Raw genomic sequence first — 14,956 nt, forward strand, 5'->3', positions numbered from 1 at the left:
TACACTACTGAAATCATTGGGGTAGAAGGTCATACTTTGCTTGTTTGCCTATCAGGGATTTTTAGAGGAACTGGACTGACTCATGATTTCATGTTACATTTAATTTAGTATCAACTGTACAACAGAACAAATTATCATCCTCAGTCAGTCTCCTACTTAAATATATCTTCAGTAGGTTATGGATAGTTTTGTGTGGTGAAAAAAAAAAAAGAAGAAAAAAAGCATTATTTATAACACATACTCCACAAACACTTTCCTATCTCTCCCTAAACTAATTTTTCATGTATAAGAACAGCTTGTGTGACATGAAGCGTTTCAGTGCAAAACAATTATGCAAATGAACTTCATCTACAGCAACATTTTTATTTCATGAATTGCATTATATTACAAACTCAGAATAAAATGATTATGTTTATGTAACTTTGAATTTAAAAAATCAAATAACCAACAATTTTATCATCCACTTCACCTTGTTAACATGATACAACTGTAATCTTACAATAAATAATGGCTTAATATCTACAGTATTATCTACAGTTAACGTAACTAAACTTGTAGCATAAAGAAAAGATGCATATAATAAACTAGTAAGATGACACTTTCAGGTGGATTTTTTGTCCAGGTAGCAATAGAGGTACATAGACACCCCCATCGCTGCCACCTAGAAAACAAAACACATTGTCATTTATAGGTGGTGGCAAATAATTTGTCTGTATCATATGATTGAAATGTCTAATAGGCATAATGAATGAATGAGACATTTATATAGCGCTTTTTTATAAATGCATTTGGAAGCAATGAAGATGATAACCATTGCTACAGCTTGTGCTGGATATGCAAAGTGGTAAATTGTTCTGTAACTAGCCTTAACCAATCATGATAAAGGCTACAGTCAAATCCTGAGAGTTGCTCTACTGCCTGCATAAACCCAGTACACTTCTTCCAATACATTTGTTATTGGAACAGAATGATGGATGTGTTGTGTTTACCTCAATGGCAGTGACTCCAGCAGCTATTCCTCCCACAATGTTGACATTCCTCTGGATGATCTTAACAATTTGTTTATAACAGCCCTGGGAAGAGAGACCAATATCATATGAAAGGGCTCAAATCATATAACCACTTCTCTGTAATACACAGGGTGTAGGAGTGATCTGAAAAGTGGTGGTGGGGGGTCATATTTATATACCTTATCAGCATGGCTCATGAATATTAATTAGGTGATGTACCATTTGCCTAGTAAGGCTGAAAAAATGCTAAGTGGACACTAATCGTGGTTGGTTATGGTGTCTTCAGCCAATCAGAGCTGTCAAGACATTTTTTCTTTTTTTTTATTGAATTTGGACCGCATACTAGCATACTACTCTTACTATTTCTACCATATATTTCTATAATAGAACTGGTAAGAGTAGTATGCTAGTACACAGTTCCAAATTCAGCACTTATGTGCCCTTAAAGTGGCATCTTAAATATTGTAATTGCGAGTTCCAAGCACAGGAATTAGTTTGGCGGTATTGCAAAATTCTTAATTTTAAATTTAATGTACATGGTACATATTTCAATCCTTTTCATCATTTCGAATTTAAACATAGTTATCTGGATACTTCTGTTTTATTTCTCTGACTTGAATGCATGACTTGGAGGCACGATATTCCCAGGTGCATTTGAATGAAGCATCAATCATATGCCATTTATGGCTTGGGTGATTTCCTTAAAAATGCCCAGAAGTTGTGCTGCTATCAGAATTATCATAAATATATGAGTTGGCGACTTCATAATTCCAACTGGGAACCAGAGGTCATTTTGATCCCAAGAGATGGGAAGACCCATAACCTTTCAACATGACTCATAACCATTCAGTAGTAGCCTAAATGGTAGGTAATTACTGATTTCACAAAATACAGTTAAATTTTTAGCATTTTGTGTTAATCTACATCTACATCTACAGTAGCAACTTTAAACATGCCAAACTCTTGCTAGTTTTTGCAGTGGAATTATTTGATAGAAGTGTGAAAGTTCTGTATGTTTCTCACCACCACATTGCTGAAATCTGCATTGTCGTTGTCACAGGGGAAGAGCTCCAGACCTGCACAACAGGTAGGAGGGTAAAGGGCTCCATTCTGCTCATAGTAATAGGATTCAGAGAAGTCTGTGTAGTTACTGAAGCCACAGCACTGCAACTATTACCCAATGAAAATCAAGAACAGTCAGTTGCATATAGTATTTTCACAAATATTGTTTTGTAGAGCGAACATATCTACATATATTCCCATGATATGCAGTACATATGAGTACTGATCTGTAGAGCTCTTCAAGGGTTTTCATTAGCCTGTCAAACTCTTGGCAGTCCGTTTAGTAAGTTCATTTTCACATTTGCTGTCAACCACCCTTATACTGGTTTTAAAGGCACTTTTGGCCAGAAAATTTGACATGATGGATTAATTTAGTTTGACCTGTACTGAAAAGCCTGAGGTACAGATCAATACTCATGTATGCATGTATTCGGTTGGCCGTGGCTTACTGTTGTCATGGTTGAGTTCCACAAGTCCGTGAGGATTTCATCTTTTCCATACTGTTCCTTCAGTCCAGGTGTGGCCCACGTTTTTAGAATGATCTCAGTCTTTAAAAATAACAGATAAAGATAAACAGGGACACATGAATTTCAGAAAGGAATGGAAACTAGCAGATAAACATCTTTTTAAAGCAAACTGCTTTCACCATTGTGTCTCCACAAGGCTGCTAGCAATTACATTTATCATGATCAAATGAAACAAAGGCTAGGCAGTACAGCCATTTCTCTGCAATGCAATTCTTACTAGTCATAATCGTGAGGTTATTTCCTCATTTATTGACATATATTATCAAAGATTTGTAGTAATTTCAACTTTCAAATCCCATGAGCCAATATTTTATTCACAATAGAACATAGAGAACATAATGTTTAAACTCAAAAATTTTACACTTTTATCCACTAAATGAGCTCATTTCAAATTTGATGCCTGCTATAGGTCTCAAAAAGTTGGAACAGGGGCAACAAAAGGCTGAAAAAGCAAGAAATTTTGAAAAGATTCAGCTCGGAGAACATCTAGCAACTGATTAAGTTGATTGACATCAGGTCTATAACATGATTAGCTATAAAAGGGATGTCTTAGGGAGGCAGAGTCTCTCAGAAGTAAAGATGGGCAGAGGCTCTTCAATCTGTGAAAGAGTGCGTAAAAAGATTGTGGAATACTTTAAAAACAATGTTCCTCAACGTCAAATTGCAAAGGCTTTGCAAATCTTATCATCTACAGTGCATAACATTATCAAAAGATTCACAGAAACTGGAGAAATCTCTGCGCATAAGGGACAAGGCCGAAGACCTTTGTTAGATGCCCGTGGTCTTCGGGCCCTCTGACAACACTGCATCACTCATCAACATGATTCTGTCATTGACATTACTAAATGGGCCCAGGAATACTTCCAGAAACCACTGTCAGTAAACACAATCCGCCATGCCATCTGCAGATACCAACTAAAGCTCTATCATGCAAAAAGGAAGCCATATGTGAACATGGTTCAGAAGCGCCGTCGTGTCCTGTGGGCCAAGGCTCATTTTAAATGGACTGTTTGAAAGTGGGAAAGTGTTTTATGGTCAGACGAGTCCAAATTTGACATTCTTGTTGGAAATCACGGACGCCGTGTCCTCCGGGCTAAACAGGAGGGAGACATTCCAGAGTGTCATCAGCGTTCAGTTCAAAAGCCAGCATCTCTGATGGTATGGGGGTGCATAAGTGCATACAGTACGGGCAGTTTGCATCTTTTGGAAGGCACTATGAATGCTGAAGGGTAGAGCAACATACGACATGTCCAGATGACATCTATTTCAGGGAAGGCCTTGTGTATTTCAGCAGGACAATGCTAAACCACATACTGCAGCTATTACAACAGCATGGCTTCGTAGAAGAGTCCGGGTGCTGAATTGGCCTGCCTGCAGTCCAGATCTTTCACCTATAGAGAACATTTGGCACATAATTAAACGAAAAATATGTCAAAGGCGACCACAAATTCTTCAGCAGCTGGAAACCTATATCAGGCAAAAATGAGGCATCAAATTTGAAATGAGCTCATTTTGTGCATAAAACTGTAAAATTTCTCAGTTTAAACATTTGTTATGTTATCTATGTTCCATTGTGAATAAAATATTGGCTCATGTGATTTGAAATTCTTTTAGTTTTCATTTCATTCAAATTTAAAAAAGTCCCAACATTTCCGGAATTCGGGTTGTATGAATATTAGGGCTGTCAAAGTTGCATTTACATGATTTTATTTAATTTTTTGTTAACACTTTACACTAACTTCTATTTGTTATGAACTAACAATGAACAATACTTCTAAACCATTTGGAAGTAATTATACCATTTTAACTATTGGTAACTATACCATTGGTATAGTGTTACCAAATAAGTGTTACCATTTTTAAAATGTATTTATTTATTTAATAAATTTGATGTCATTACCACATTTTTTAAATATTACATAATTTTCGTTAGATAAATCAGTAAACTATGAAAAAGGCTGCCATTCAACTTTAACAAAACTAAAGTCATTTTTAGGTTTTTGTATTTTAAAATGAATGATTATTGAAGCTCAAATAGTGAAATATCACGGATATATTGTCTGAAATGCAGTTAAGTGCAGGTCAGCAAGTCACACACATGTGCTATATTACCAAAGAGCACATTTGTAACAAAATTCTGTTTGCATGTCCTGTACACTTTGATGCATAGATGCATAAAGAACACTGTTACATAATTATACATAACAGCATGCCTATTATTTAGTATGATTAGAACTGAATGCATGATACATTGAAAAATAGTTTTCTGCACTGTAGCTGCATATGCTTTGTAAATTCAAATCTCCTTTGTGTTGCATGCTTGCATTTTCCATATCTTTCTCTCTCTATTCTTACTTTCTTGCATATTATTTGGAATTTGATTAATAAACCCCGATGAGTTTTAGGCACACAAGGGCTCTGTTGCTAAGTGTTACATGTGTGTGTGTGTGTGTGTGTGTGTGTTTGCTGGGAAAGGTGGGGTCAGCAAAAGTGATCTTCAGCACAGCATGCCTGTGGGGATGTGCAGACAAAACACAATTAAAAGTGCTCCCCCTCCCACCTATGAAGCAGTGGAAGCTACACAGATCAGTAGAGATATTACGTGCAAGCTAATCCATCAATGTCTGGAGGAATTCCTTCACAATCTAGACAGGACAAAGCACTGTAAAGCAAGGAAGCGATTGCTAATTGCTGATCTGAGACCAGTGTGTACGACACAGAATGCCATTTACAAACATCAACTGAAAGTAATACAACATAAGAATGTAAATTCGATGTGCTTTTACTTATCATAATAACTATCTTCAATTTAAAGAGTGAAAATGTTATTGCTAAACGACACCACATCAACACAATGGAATCAAAATGTTCTTGAAATGGGAGTGATTACATTTTGGATCACACAGTAAACAGCTGTTACCAATTGAACATTAAAAACTTAATCTCCACAACGGTTTGGCTTATTCTGTAACAATTTTACATATTAATGTAAACATGTAATGCTATTCAAATTCATACTGTGTGATTGTTATGACTTTGTGAAGCCTATTTCTTATCAAAACTACAACAGGGCAGCTGCTCATAGACTTGCACATTAATTATGAAAACACCAATTTCTTCTGTCAGGATAATAAATAAATGAATGGATAAAAGTGTGATGGTGACAAACAGCACATTATATGGGTATTTGCATGCTTAATGTTCCTCTGAACGATTTAGTCTATCTATAATTCACAGGAATGTCTTGCACTTTTCCTTTCTGGTGACTCCCCAGTAGCATTAACCGCTCTGGCTTGTTGATGAAGTACTGCATTTCACCCAGATACCTATATAAATGATGTTTCACGAACAAACTGATTCTACGCTTGCATAAATACCTAGAAGACCATTTTAAATCTCAATGGAGTAGAACCACGATTACCAAACACCACAAATAGACCGTGTGGTTCAAAGGTATGAGCTTCTATTTTGGCTTTATACTTTTTTCATTATAAATGATAGCATAACAATGAGTGAAACGGAACTACACTCATAATTTCTCAGTATTTTGCATGGTATAGTTAATTGTGTAAAACCTGATAACATGATAGCAAAATGTTCTAAAGAGCTTCTTGTGATTCAATGGAAGCAAGAATATCTGACCTTGAACTGACATGGTTAATGTAAATTTGCTCAATAAATTAGGGATATTAAACATTTAGAAATGAATAAATATTAAGTTTAAATAATAATACATTATTATTTTACTTAATATTACTTACATTTTTTAAGTTATTAAAGTCATTTGTAAAAAGAAATTATTTTTAATATTAATTTATGTCTTGACTATTTTCTGGATATTTTAGATCCCACTTGTTTATGGTGTGTGTGTGTGTGTGTGTGTATATATAGGCCTATTCTTAATTATCTAATATAGGATTATCTATTCATATGCATTAAATGAGATTGCTGTCTGTTAAATGGAATTCAATTTTTTAATTTGCCCTAAAAGGCCTTTGTGTTTTTAATTAAATGGCATTATTCTCTTAACATACCCTCCATAACTCATTGAAAGTTGTTGTAATTATTATACATTTCACTAAATGGGTGAAGCTCTGTATGTAAATCGCCTGTTTTGCATATAAAATGCCTAAACGTCAATATTGTAGTGCGATAAATTGCTCAAAGTGAGAGTGCTGGCATAGAGCCTGAGGCAATCTGGGAGTTATTAAGTGGCTGAATGTGCTGGAGCCATTTCAAACCCCCTAATTTAATGATGGTCAGAGTATGATGGGAATTTACATGCAGCTAAAATGAAAAGAGAGACAAAGAGTGTGTGGGGGGATGGGGAGGATTGGCAGAGAGGTCAGTGGTTTAGAGCGAGACTCACGTATGAGGAATAGACCAGGGCTACTATTGCGGCTGCTGTCTCAGCAATGCAAATGACCAGGATGATGGAGAAGAACTGATAGCACAGAGAAAAACAAAGAGAGTGAACATATTAACAAAACTTGAACGTACAAACATTATTATTCATATTGCACTTGATATTAGGTAAGAAGATGAATGAGACTTACCATTATAAGAAGGCATTTGCTCTCTTTCTGAGCTCCACAGCACCCCAGCAGTCCAAGCAGAGTCATAACTGCTCCAATAGTGATGCTGAAGATTCCTACATTGACATGAGTCTTGAAATCATCAGTAAAGGGTGGCAAAACTTTCATAAAGGAATCTCCGTCCACTGTCACCCATATCCCTGCAGCCGCCAAACACATGCCGGCCAGCTGTCAAAAACATTTTCCACTTTTTACTTTCACAAATACGCCATTGCATTTTAATAGTGATATGCTAATGCGTAGATACAAATAGGATAATATATAGTCACCCTGTCATCAGAGCTGATGTTCCCCAATAATCAGACATGGCCAAATTTCCCCCCAATTATTGATATACTTGACGCTTCTCTGCTGCAAACCATTACACACCACTGTCTATGTTGTAACATGACAAAAAGGTATCCGCCTCAATAGACTATAACTGCACAAAATAAAGCAACAAGCCCCAAAAAGCCATGGTTTACAGCAACAGAACAGCTTAGGTGAGTTGTTAGGCACATGCAGAATGCGTTTGGCAATAGATGGCAAGGATTCAGAAATTCGACACACAGCAACAAAAATTTTATAATTTAATGATAACAAATTATCCTTCCGCCAAGCAATGTAGTTCCTCAGTTTAGCAGGTTGCCAAACGAAAAACACCAACTCAGTAATAGCCTACTTATGTAATGAGGCCAGTCTATTTTATGTAAAAAAAAAAAGGAGCCATTCAAATGATTACAATATGTTGTAGTTTTAGCTATACTTTATACTATTACTATTTTTATTTCAAAGATGGCATCTGATGCGTTTGAATGAAACAACAGCGAGAGAGTCTGCGAAAAGGACACATAGCCTAGTAAATGTTCTGGGTAAGTGAATTCTTGTTGTTGTCAATCACAGTATTCCTGTAGTCTTCAAAATCCTCTCAGTAAACGAATTAAGAACATGTCTTAGGAGAAATGTTTGCATATCAACTGTATCAAGGTCAGTAATGTGACCAGCTACTGTAAGTTATAGTCTTTTGTACCTCCCAAAACAATCTGTAGTCTGATACTGTGTGACATAGTGCTAAACACAGATTAGCACTCATATTTTAGTTCATGAAACATCATCATACCTCATGCTCAGGTTACTTTGCTATAAGCTCCAGTTCATATAAAAGCATTATGACCACAGGCGTGTATCAGTTGTAGTCATGTGTATGTGGCTCCTTTATCTTAGGCATTTTCCCATGACCTTTTATTCTCACCATTACGCTGTACGATAAGAGGCCCTGCATGGATTTCCCATTATTGCCAGAGTGTACCTGAGTTATGTGTGTTCTTCCATCGAGGTAGGTCATTCAACAATGGCAATGGCTCAATAGAAAACTAAAGGGTGCCCTTAATGGCCACAAGCCTGCAGGATTAGGTGCTCGACTGCTCATTTATGTCACTTCCAGGACTGTTCGCTGACAATAGGTCTGACACATAACCATGGCATGGGTTTCCTGGGGTAATGATGGACACACAATGTTGTTGTCATTATGTGTCTTCTGATGTATCAAGAGCCAAGTGCAACACCACGGTTGTCTTATTTAACTGTGGGATGTAGAAGAGGTTTATTCAAAGGCGCTGCCTATTTCATGTAATGTCTCCAAGCAGAATGATATGCATCCAGTCGGATATCAAAAGGTCTAAGCCCCAGAACACATTTGGTGGTGGTTTGGGTTAATGAATGGGTTGGTGTCAGCATGTTAATTCACAGTTGCTGCCATAACCATCTCTGAACCCTGATATGTTCTGTCAGACACAATCATGCCTGTCAGGGCGACTCACATCCAGCTCAGCTGGCTGACAGCTGAACATGAAACGCTCAATACTCCTTCCTGTCAACGCTTATTTTTTTCTATGTGAGAATAATTTTCATTTTATCGTTTGTGCTCATGGAGCTTTGGGAATTGTCTGAATGTTTTAGCAGTTTAACTGTCAGCTTTTGATAATGGACACGTCTCCAAGCAAACAGAATGTGACGGGCATATTACTGTACCTTCAACTTCTTTCCTTCAAAAAATCCTCCCATCCTGTCATAATTATCACTGCTTTTTTTTAAGCAAATAATGCTTTGATGAAATGCCACCATGCATGGCATAATGTTGGAAATGGCGTGCCAAAGAAAGATGCTTCTAGAGAGATTACATGTTAATCAGATTATGTGTAAGGGTAAACTAAGGCACACTGTATGGAAGTGGAATGAAACCGATTAGACTTGGAGAGGGGAGGAAAATAATTTGGATTTCCATGGTATTACACAGGGAATTATGGAGACCGCTGTGCAGGGGGATCTTAAATAGAAAAAAAAAAAGCATGTTGAGGGCTGTCTTGCTAAATGTAAGCAGAAATGTGTAAAATATAATGAACACATGAAGCCTCAATTTACTATTCACAAAGATGGGAGTTTTTCAACTCAATGTGATTGGAGCTTCTTGGCTCACAGTCTTGGCTGACACCCCAAAATTTAACCCTACAATCCAATCCAGTTACATTGAAAACTATTTGTGTAATATTTAGGGAGCTATTTGCACTTGCTTAGTTTATGGGTTGTTATTGATATCATAGTCAAATGTAAATGTATTTACTGCAAAAAAAACAAAAAAAAAACAGACATATACTGTTACTAACATTCACCATTAATACTTGAACACCTGCATTTGCCACTTTTTGACAATAAAGGCCCATTCACACCAAGAACTATAACTATAAAGATAACTATAACAAAAACTATTTTAGCATCCACATTAACGCATACCACATCCAGTTATATCGTCACATCAAATTCTCATGCTCTTTAAAGTATGGTGATTCTCATTTTAAATTACGGCTGGAATACACTGTGTGATTTTAAAATCTGAACACTAGGCACTGTACACTTGCTGACTTTGTAAATTATTACAGAGGAAAAACTGGGGATCATACACTAAATAACAGAGGATCACACACTACTAGACTTTCAGGTTGTTCTGAACACAAGAAAGGAGGAGAAGCATGACAAATGAAGTCAAAATGTGTTCTAAAATAGGCTCAAAATATTAAACATGTTTGATATCCTCAGCAATGATGGAGTCATAGCCAGAAGCTAAAAAATTGGAGCCTGCGCCCATCATACACTACCTGATATTCTGCGAAATTCTGTCAACTCAAATCTCTAGATTGGCTCTGATTTTCAATAGCCAGTGTTGACTCGACACTGTAAATCAGTGCAAAATCTGGGTAAGTGTTGTGCAGTGCATTCCGACCTTTAGTCTATTAACATTATAGTTATCGTCCTTGGTTTAAATATTCTCCATAACCAGACATACACAGTAGTTAAACAAAGCAAGTTTCTAATATTTGAAGAAGACGTAAACATCAAATTAGTTTATCTTTTGTTGACCCACCATTGCTCTCGAATCATTATGTCAGATTAAGACTGAATGACAAACTGATTGGTTTATGTTGAGATTTTGACAAGAAAGAACAAAAAGCACTTGGTTATAAATTTCTCGTTTTTTGCTTTTAATGAAATCTTCGCAGAAAACCTTGACCTTGTATTCGGTATAACCTATGTAATGCCAGTTTTGTCCTCTACCGACCTTGATAGGTATTAAGACTGATAAGTCAGTTGTAGTTCAGATAAATAGAAACTGTTCACCAAATAGAAATTAATAGTATACTGCTCTAGCAATGCTTTGAATGAATGAAATATTGTACACTTGTATGTACGCTCTCCTTTGTTCCTGTATCTACACCCTTAAAAATCTCCTGTCCCACCAAGCAACACAGCATACCCATCATTTCAGGCACTTGCAGGCTTTAGCACTCAAACAAACAAAGTGGCTGTGAACAATAATGAGATGAAAATTGTTGCATTTGAGCAAGTGTGACTGACTTACTCACGTTCACACTTTGACTGCGATTATCAAGACTTCACCGTGAAGCAATGAAGCATTTTCTAATGGATTCGTATTATCGGTTTGCATTAGTTCAATTTATGTGTGTACTGTGTGCATTCGTTGTAAAGAGGAGAGGATAAATTATTTGTTGCTCATTCAGGGGCAGGCTGAATCTATTTCATTCTTTACACCCCACATAAAAGTCTCAGTCAATAAATAAAGAAATGCAATTATTCTTCTAAACACCCCTCTCCCCGCACTCAAATGTATACATTTAATGAGGAAAAAAACTTACTTACACAGATAAGCAAGTTGAAAACAACCATCACAACTTTGACAAATGTGAAGCAGCCCATTTTTAATCTGTAATGAAGCAATAAACATAAATCAGAGCTGCGTTTGATATTTTAATTAGCATTACATACACGGTACACACACTTCCCAATACAGTACACGTTGACTCCTTTCCACTTAAATCCATTCAAATCAAATTTTGTTTTTGCTTCTGTAAAATCAACTCACCTGGTTTGATCCAAAGTGTAGTAATAGATGAAACCACAGCTGAGTGAGGAATAGACAGAGAGGGAAAAGAGAGAGAACGAGAGGGAAAGAAAGTGGGAAGAGGTGTGCACAGGTGAGATGGGTGTGGTTTGGATATAAAATAGCTAGTTAGGGTGGCTTTAATGTGGTTTGTATGTCATATGACTAGTGGTTTCCACTGTGGTTTTCATACTAATTGTATATGGCACAAAATCTCCTTCACACATACTGGACAATTTACTTGCTTATGAATGGCAATGATTTGAAATTTACTTATGATACCAATTCAAAAACACAATACATAATTTAATAGATTGTTATGGATTCAGAAATTTTTTAAAAGAGTATGTACAGAGAAGGTGGGACAAGGAGAAAGGAGGACAGAAAATATGGTCAATGCTGTCTTTAAGGATGACTTTGATCACTACCTATCAGGTGTTGTACATATTCCTTACTTTCCTTTGTGTCCTTTTCTGTGTGGTTTTCTTTGTTCTTTTGTACTGAAGCAAATATTCCTGGCAGTAGAGGGCAGTATTGCAGTACAAAGGCTCTCGGCGCTCATAGCTTCACTGGTTCACCATTAAGGTATCTTAGATACTTGGAGATGATTGATGGTCCCTTAGTGGAAGGAAATGTCTTTCTTTGTCCAGTTTTATCCATAGAAAAACAAAACAAAGAGATATAAAATCCCCACAGCAAAGGTTTTTCAAGATCATTTTGTGTCCTACAGCTTTCTTAAACCAGAGTGCTGGAACAACCTTTTATTTTTGATAAAAAATAATAATAGTAATAATAATAAATCATATATTACTATAATTATTACTATTATTGTTATTATATTGTCAATATGATTATTCTTTTATATTATTCACACATTTGCCCTGCGCACATCTTTCACAACTCTCTCTACCTTTATCCTTCTTTCATGTACCTTCTCTCATCCTTATTTCTACCAATTCCCCTTCCGTTCTTCATGGCCAGGATTATTTGACATTCCTCACACATCTAAAACTGGGCCCTGCAGGCAAGAAAATCACATAAAGAAAAAAAAATTGATAGATTGCCTGGTGCCACCTTGCCAGAGTTAAACACATATCAGCAGCAGTCCTTTTCGTAATATCACTTTAATGGTCCTATTGTGAGTTATGACAATCTTGCCAATCCCATCATTAACCCAGCCTGTCCTTAATCTCACCAAGAAGAGCACCTGTCAGGCATCATTAGGAATTAAAGCAGTTAATAACCCCTCCACACATACACATACTTGTGTTTGGGGAGGGGGGAGAACAAAATATTAGGTGGATACTTTTTTATCATAAGTAAGGCAAGCGATAGAAAATTCAGCTATATCGGTGGAGCCAGTAAAACATGGACAGCTGTAATGAGGTTGGTTAGATTAAGTATTATCTGTTCCCTCCAGGGCAGGAACTCAGGTGATGCATGGTTGGTTTCTCGCCGTTGCTCCGATGATCCAAAGGGGCATTCCGTCATTAAGGATCTCCTCCCAGGACAGGACCCTTGTCATAGGCTGGCCAATGATACGACCTGCGAACCTGCAAAACAAGCAGCTCTGCTCTAATGAGGAAGTATGCGACCACGACAAAAGAGCCGAACCGTAATGACTCAGTAAGAGAATCTCAAGACCATTTTATTTGATTAGACAAAGCTAAGATAAGGCAAGTGAAAACTCTGATTTATTATATCATTAACAACGAAAACACTGCGGTTCTAGTCTTCCAAAACAAATCCTTTGTCAAGTTCACCATCTGGAGAAAACAAATACCCTTAAAGCCGTATGCGAATAGTCATAGGGGAAAAAACACATCAGGCATTCCTATTACTTTATTAAGACCACAAGAGAACCCACCCTGACAGCAGTCAGTATAATCACATTGTAAACACAGCCTGTAAATCCCTGCGTGAGACTTTCCTTTTCATCATAGTGAGGGATTACGAAATGCGCAGAGCAGCAAACAGAGGCAGTAGTGACTGTGCCTAAACACAGAGACTCCCCTGTGACCTCTATTGTCTCCCCTAGTATTAATTTATCACAGGAAGCCATAAGCAAATGCATATTAATTCAAGCTGGTCCATCATGCCATAGGCGACTAGGCCTATAAATCAGATCAAGGAAGAGAGCACAGTTTATGGAAAGGGAGAGAGACGCATTGCTGTGCATCATAGTCTTTTTCCTTTGTTCTATACATTGTTCATGAGACAGTGCGGATAGTGTGTAAAATTATTTTGTATTATATAATAAATTGAATTTGTTCCTTAAATGATTATTGGAGATTAAAAGTGAATAACACAGTTTAAAATAAGTGCAAAAATAAATTGTTATAAATATTTTGAACGGTATTAAAATTGCAATATATCTTCTAGGGCTGTTGAGCAATTAAATCTTAATTACACATAGTGGTGATTAAGTAATCTAATTAATTGCAAATTAATCACACATCAAATTTGGCTGAGAAATTACCCCGAATAATTGAAGAGAAATTGAAGCCATTATTGTGTTAAATGAGAAAAGCAAAAAGTAACTTTAGAAAGAAATCTTTTATTTAAAACATAAATAAGATCAAATAAGATAATTTCATAAATGTCTCAGTATTTATGTATGTGTTTATTTGTTTGTCTGTTTGTTTGTTTATTTATTCATTTATTTTCATACAGTGGATATCAATGGTAACCAAAACTGTTTATTTTATGAATGAAGTAAATGGCTCTCTTTATGCATGGGTCATTGAATCATTGACGCAACACTGTTCTGCTCTGGCTTTACTATTTTCCATGGCGAAACTAAACAAAACCAGAAAATATTGTGTCTAAAATATAATATTAAATTCTTATTTATTGAACTTGTATAAAATCAATATCACATTTGCACTTGTGCTTGGGACAAAAACAGCACTCAAGTGATACTTCACTCCTTGCTCGTGAACTATTGCTTAACAGACAGAAACCACATACAATTAAATATCTGAATTTTATGGGGATATAACTGCATTCTATAGGCTATATCATGCAGTGAGTTGTTGGCCTGCATCATGAAATATTTCACCAAAAAATTAATATTGATTTTGATATTGAAAATGATATTTTCATGGTCTTTTAGTGGGTGTTAATGTCATTTTGGAGCTTGATTTGTTGAATGAAAAATTCTTAAAATCAGAAAAAGAGTTCCAGTTATTAGGGACCTCTCTCTAAGAGATACTGTAAATGGACAAAACCAGCTGCTAAAGGTCTCAAATAGTAACAACAAGCTCCAGTAAATTGTTTTCAAGAGAATAGAGAAGTATTTGGGGACATAAAAGGTCTAACTGCAAGCCT

At 36.3% G+C, this 14,956-nt stretch overlaps 1 protein-coding gene across 1 annotated transcript; it reads right to left on the reverse strand.

Annotated features, from left to right (window-relative positions):
- Window positions 1-594: 594 nt before the first annotated feature.
- On the reverse strand, window positions 595-11,442 carry LOC131543027 (tetraspanin-1). The gene is made up of 7 exons (XM_058780215.1): window positions 11,386-11,442; window positions 7,156-7,362; window positions 6,969-7,043; window positions 2,522-2,620; window positions 2,034-2,180; window positions 990-1,073; window positions 595-661 (listed from the first exon to the last, which is right to left on the reverse strand). The coding sequence occupies exons 1-7, from the start codon at window positions 11,440-11,442 to the stop codon at window positions 602-604; spliced, it is 729 nt and encodes a 242-aa protein (XP_058636198.1). The 3' UTR covers window positions 595-601.
- Between the last annotated feature and the right edge of the window lie 3,514 nt (window positions 11,443-14,956).

This window comes from Onychostoma macrolepis, chromosome 06, assembly GCF_012432095.1.
Source record: "Onychostoma macrolepis isolate SWU-2019 chromosome 06, ASM1243209v1, whole genome shotgun sequence".
Lineage (NCBI taxonomy): Eukaryota > Metazoa > Chordata > Actinopteri > Cypriniformes > Cyprinidae > Onychostoma > Onychostoma macrolepis.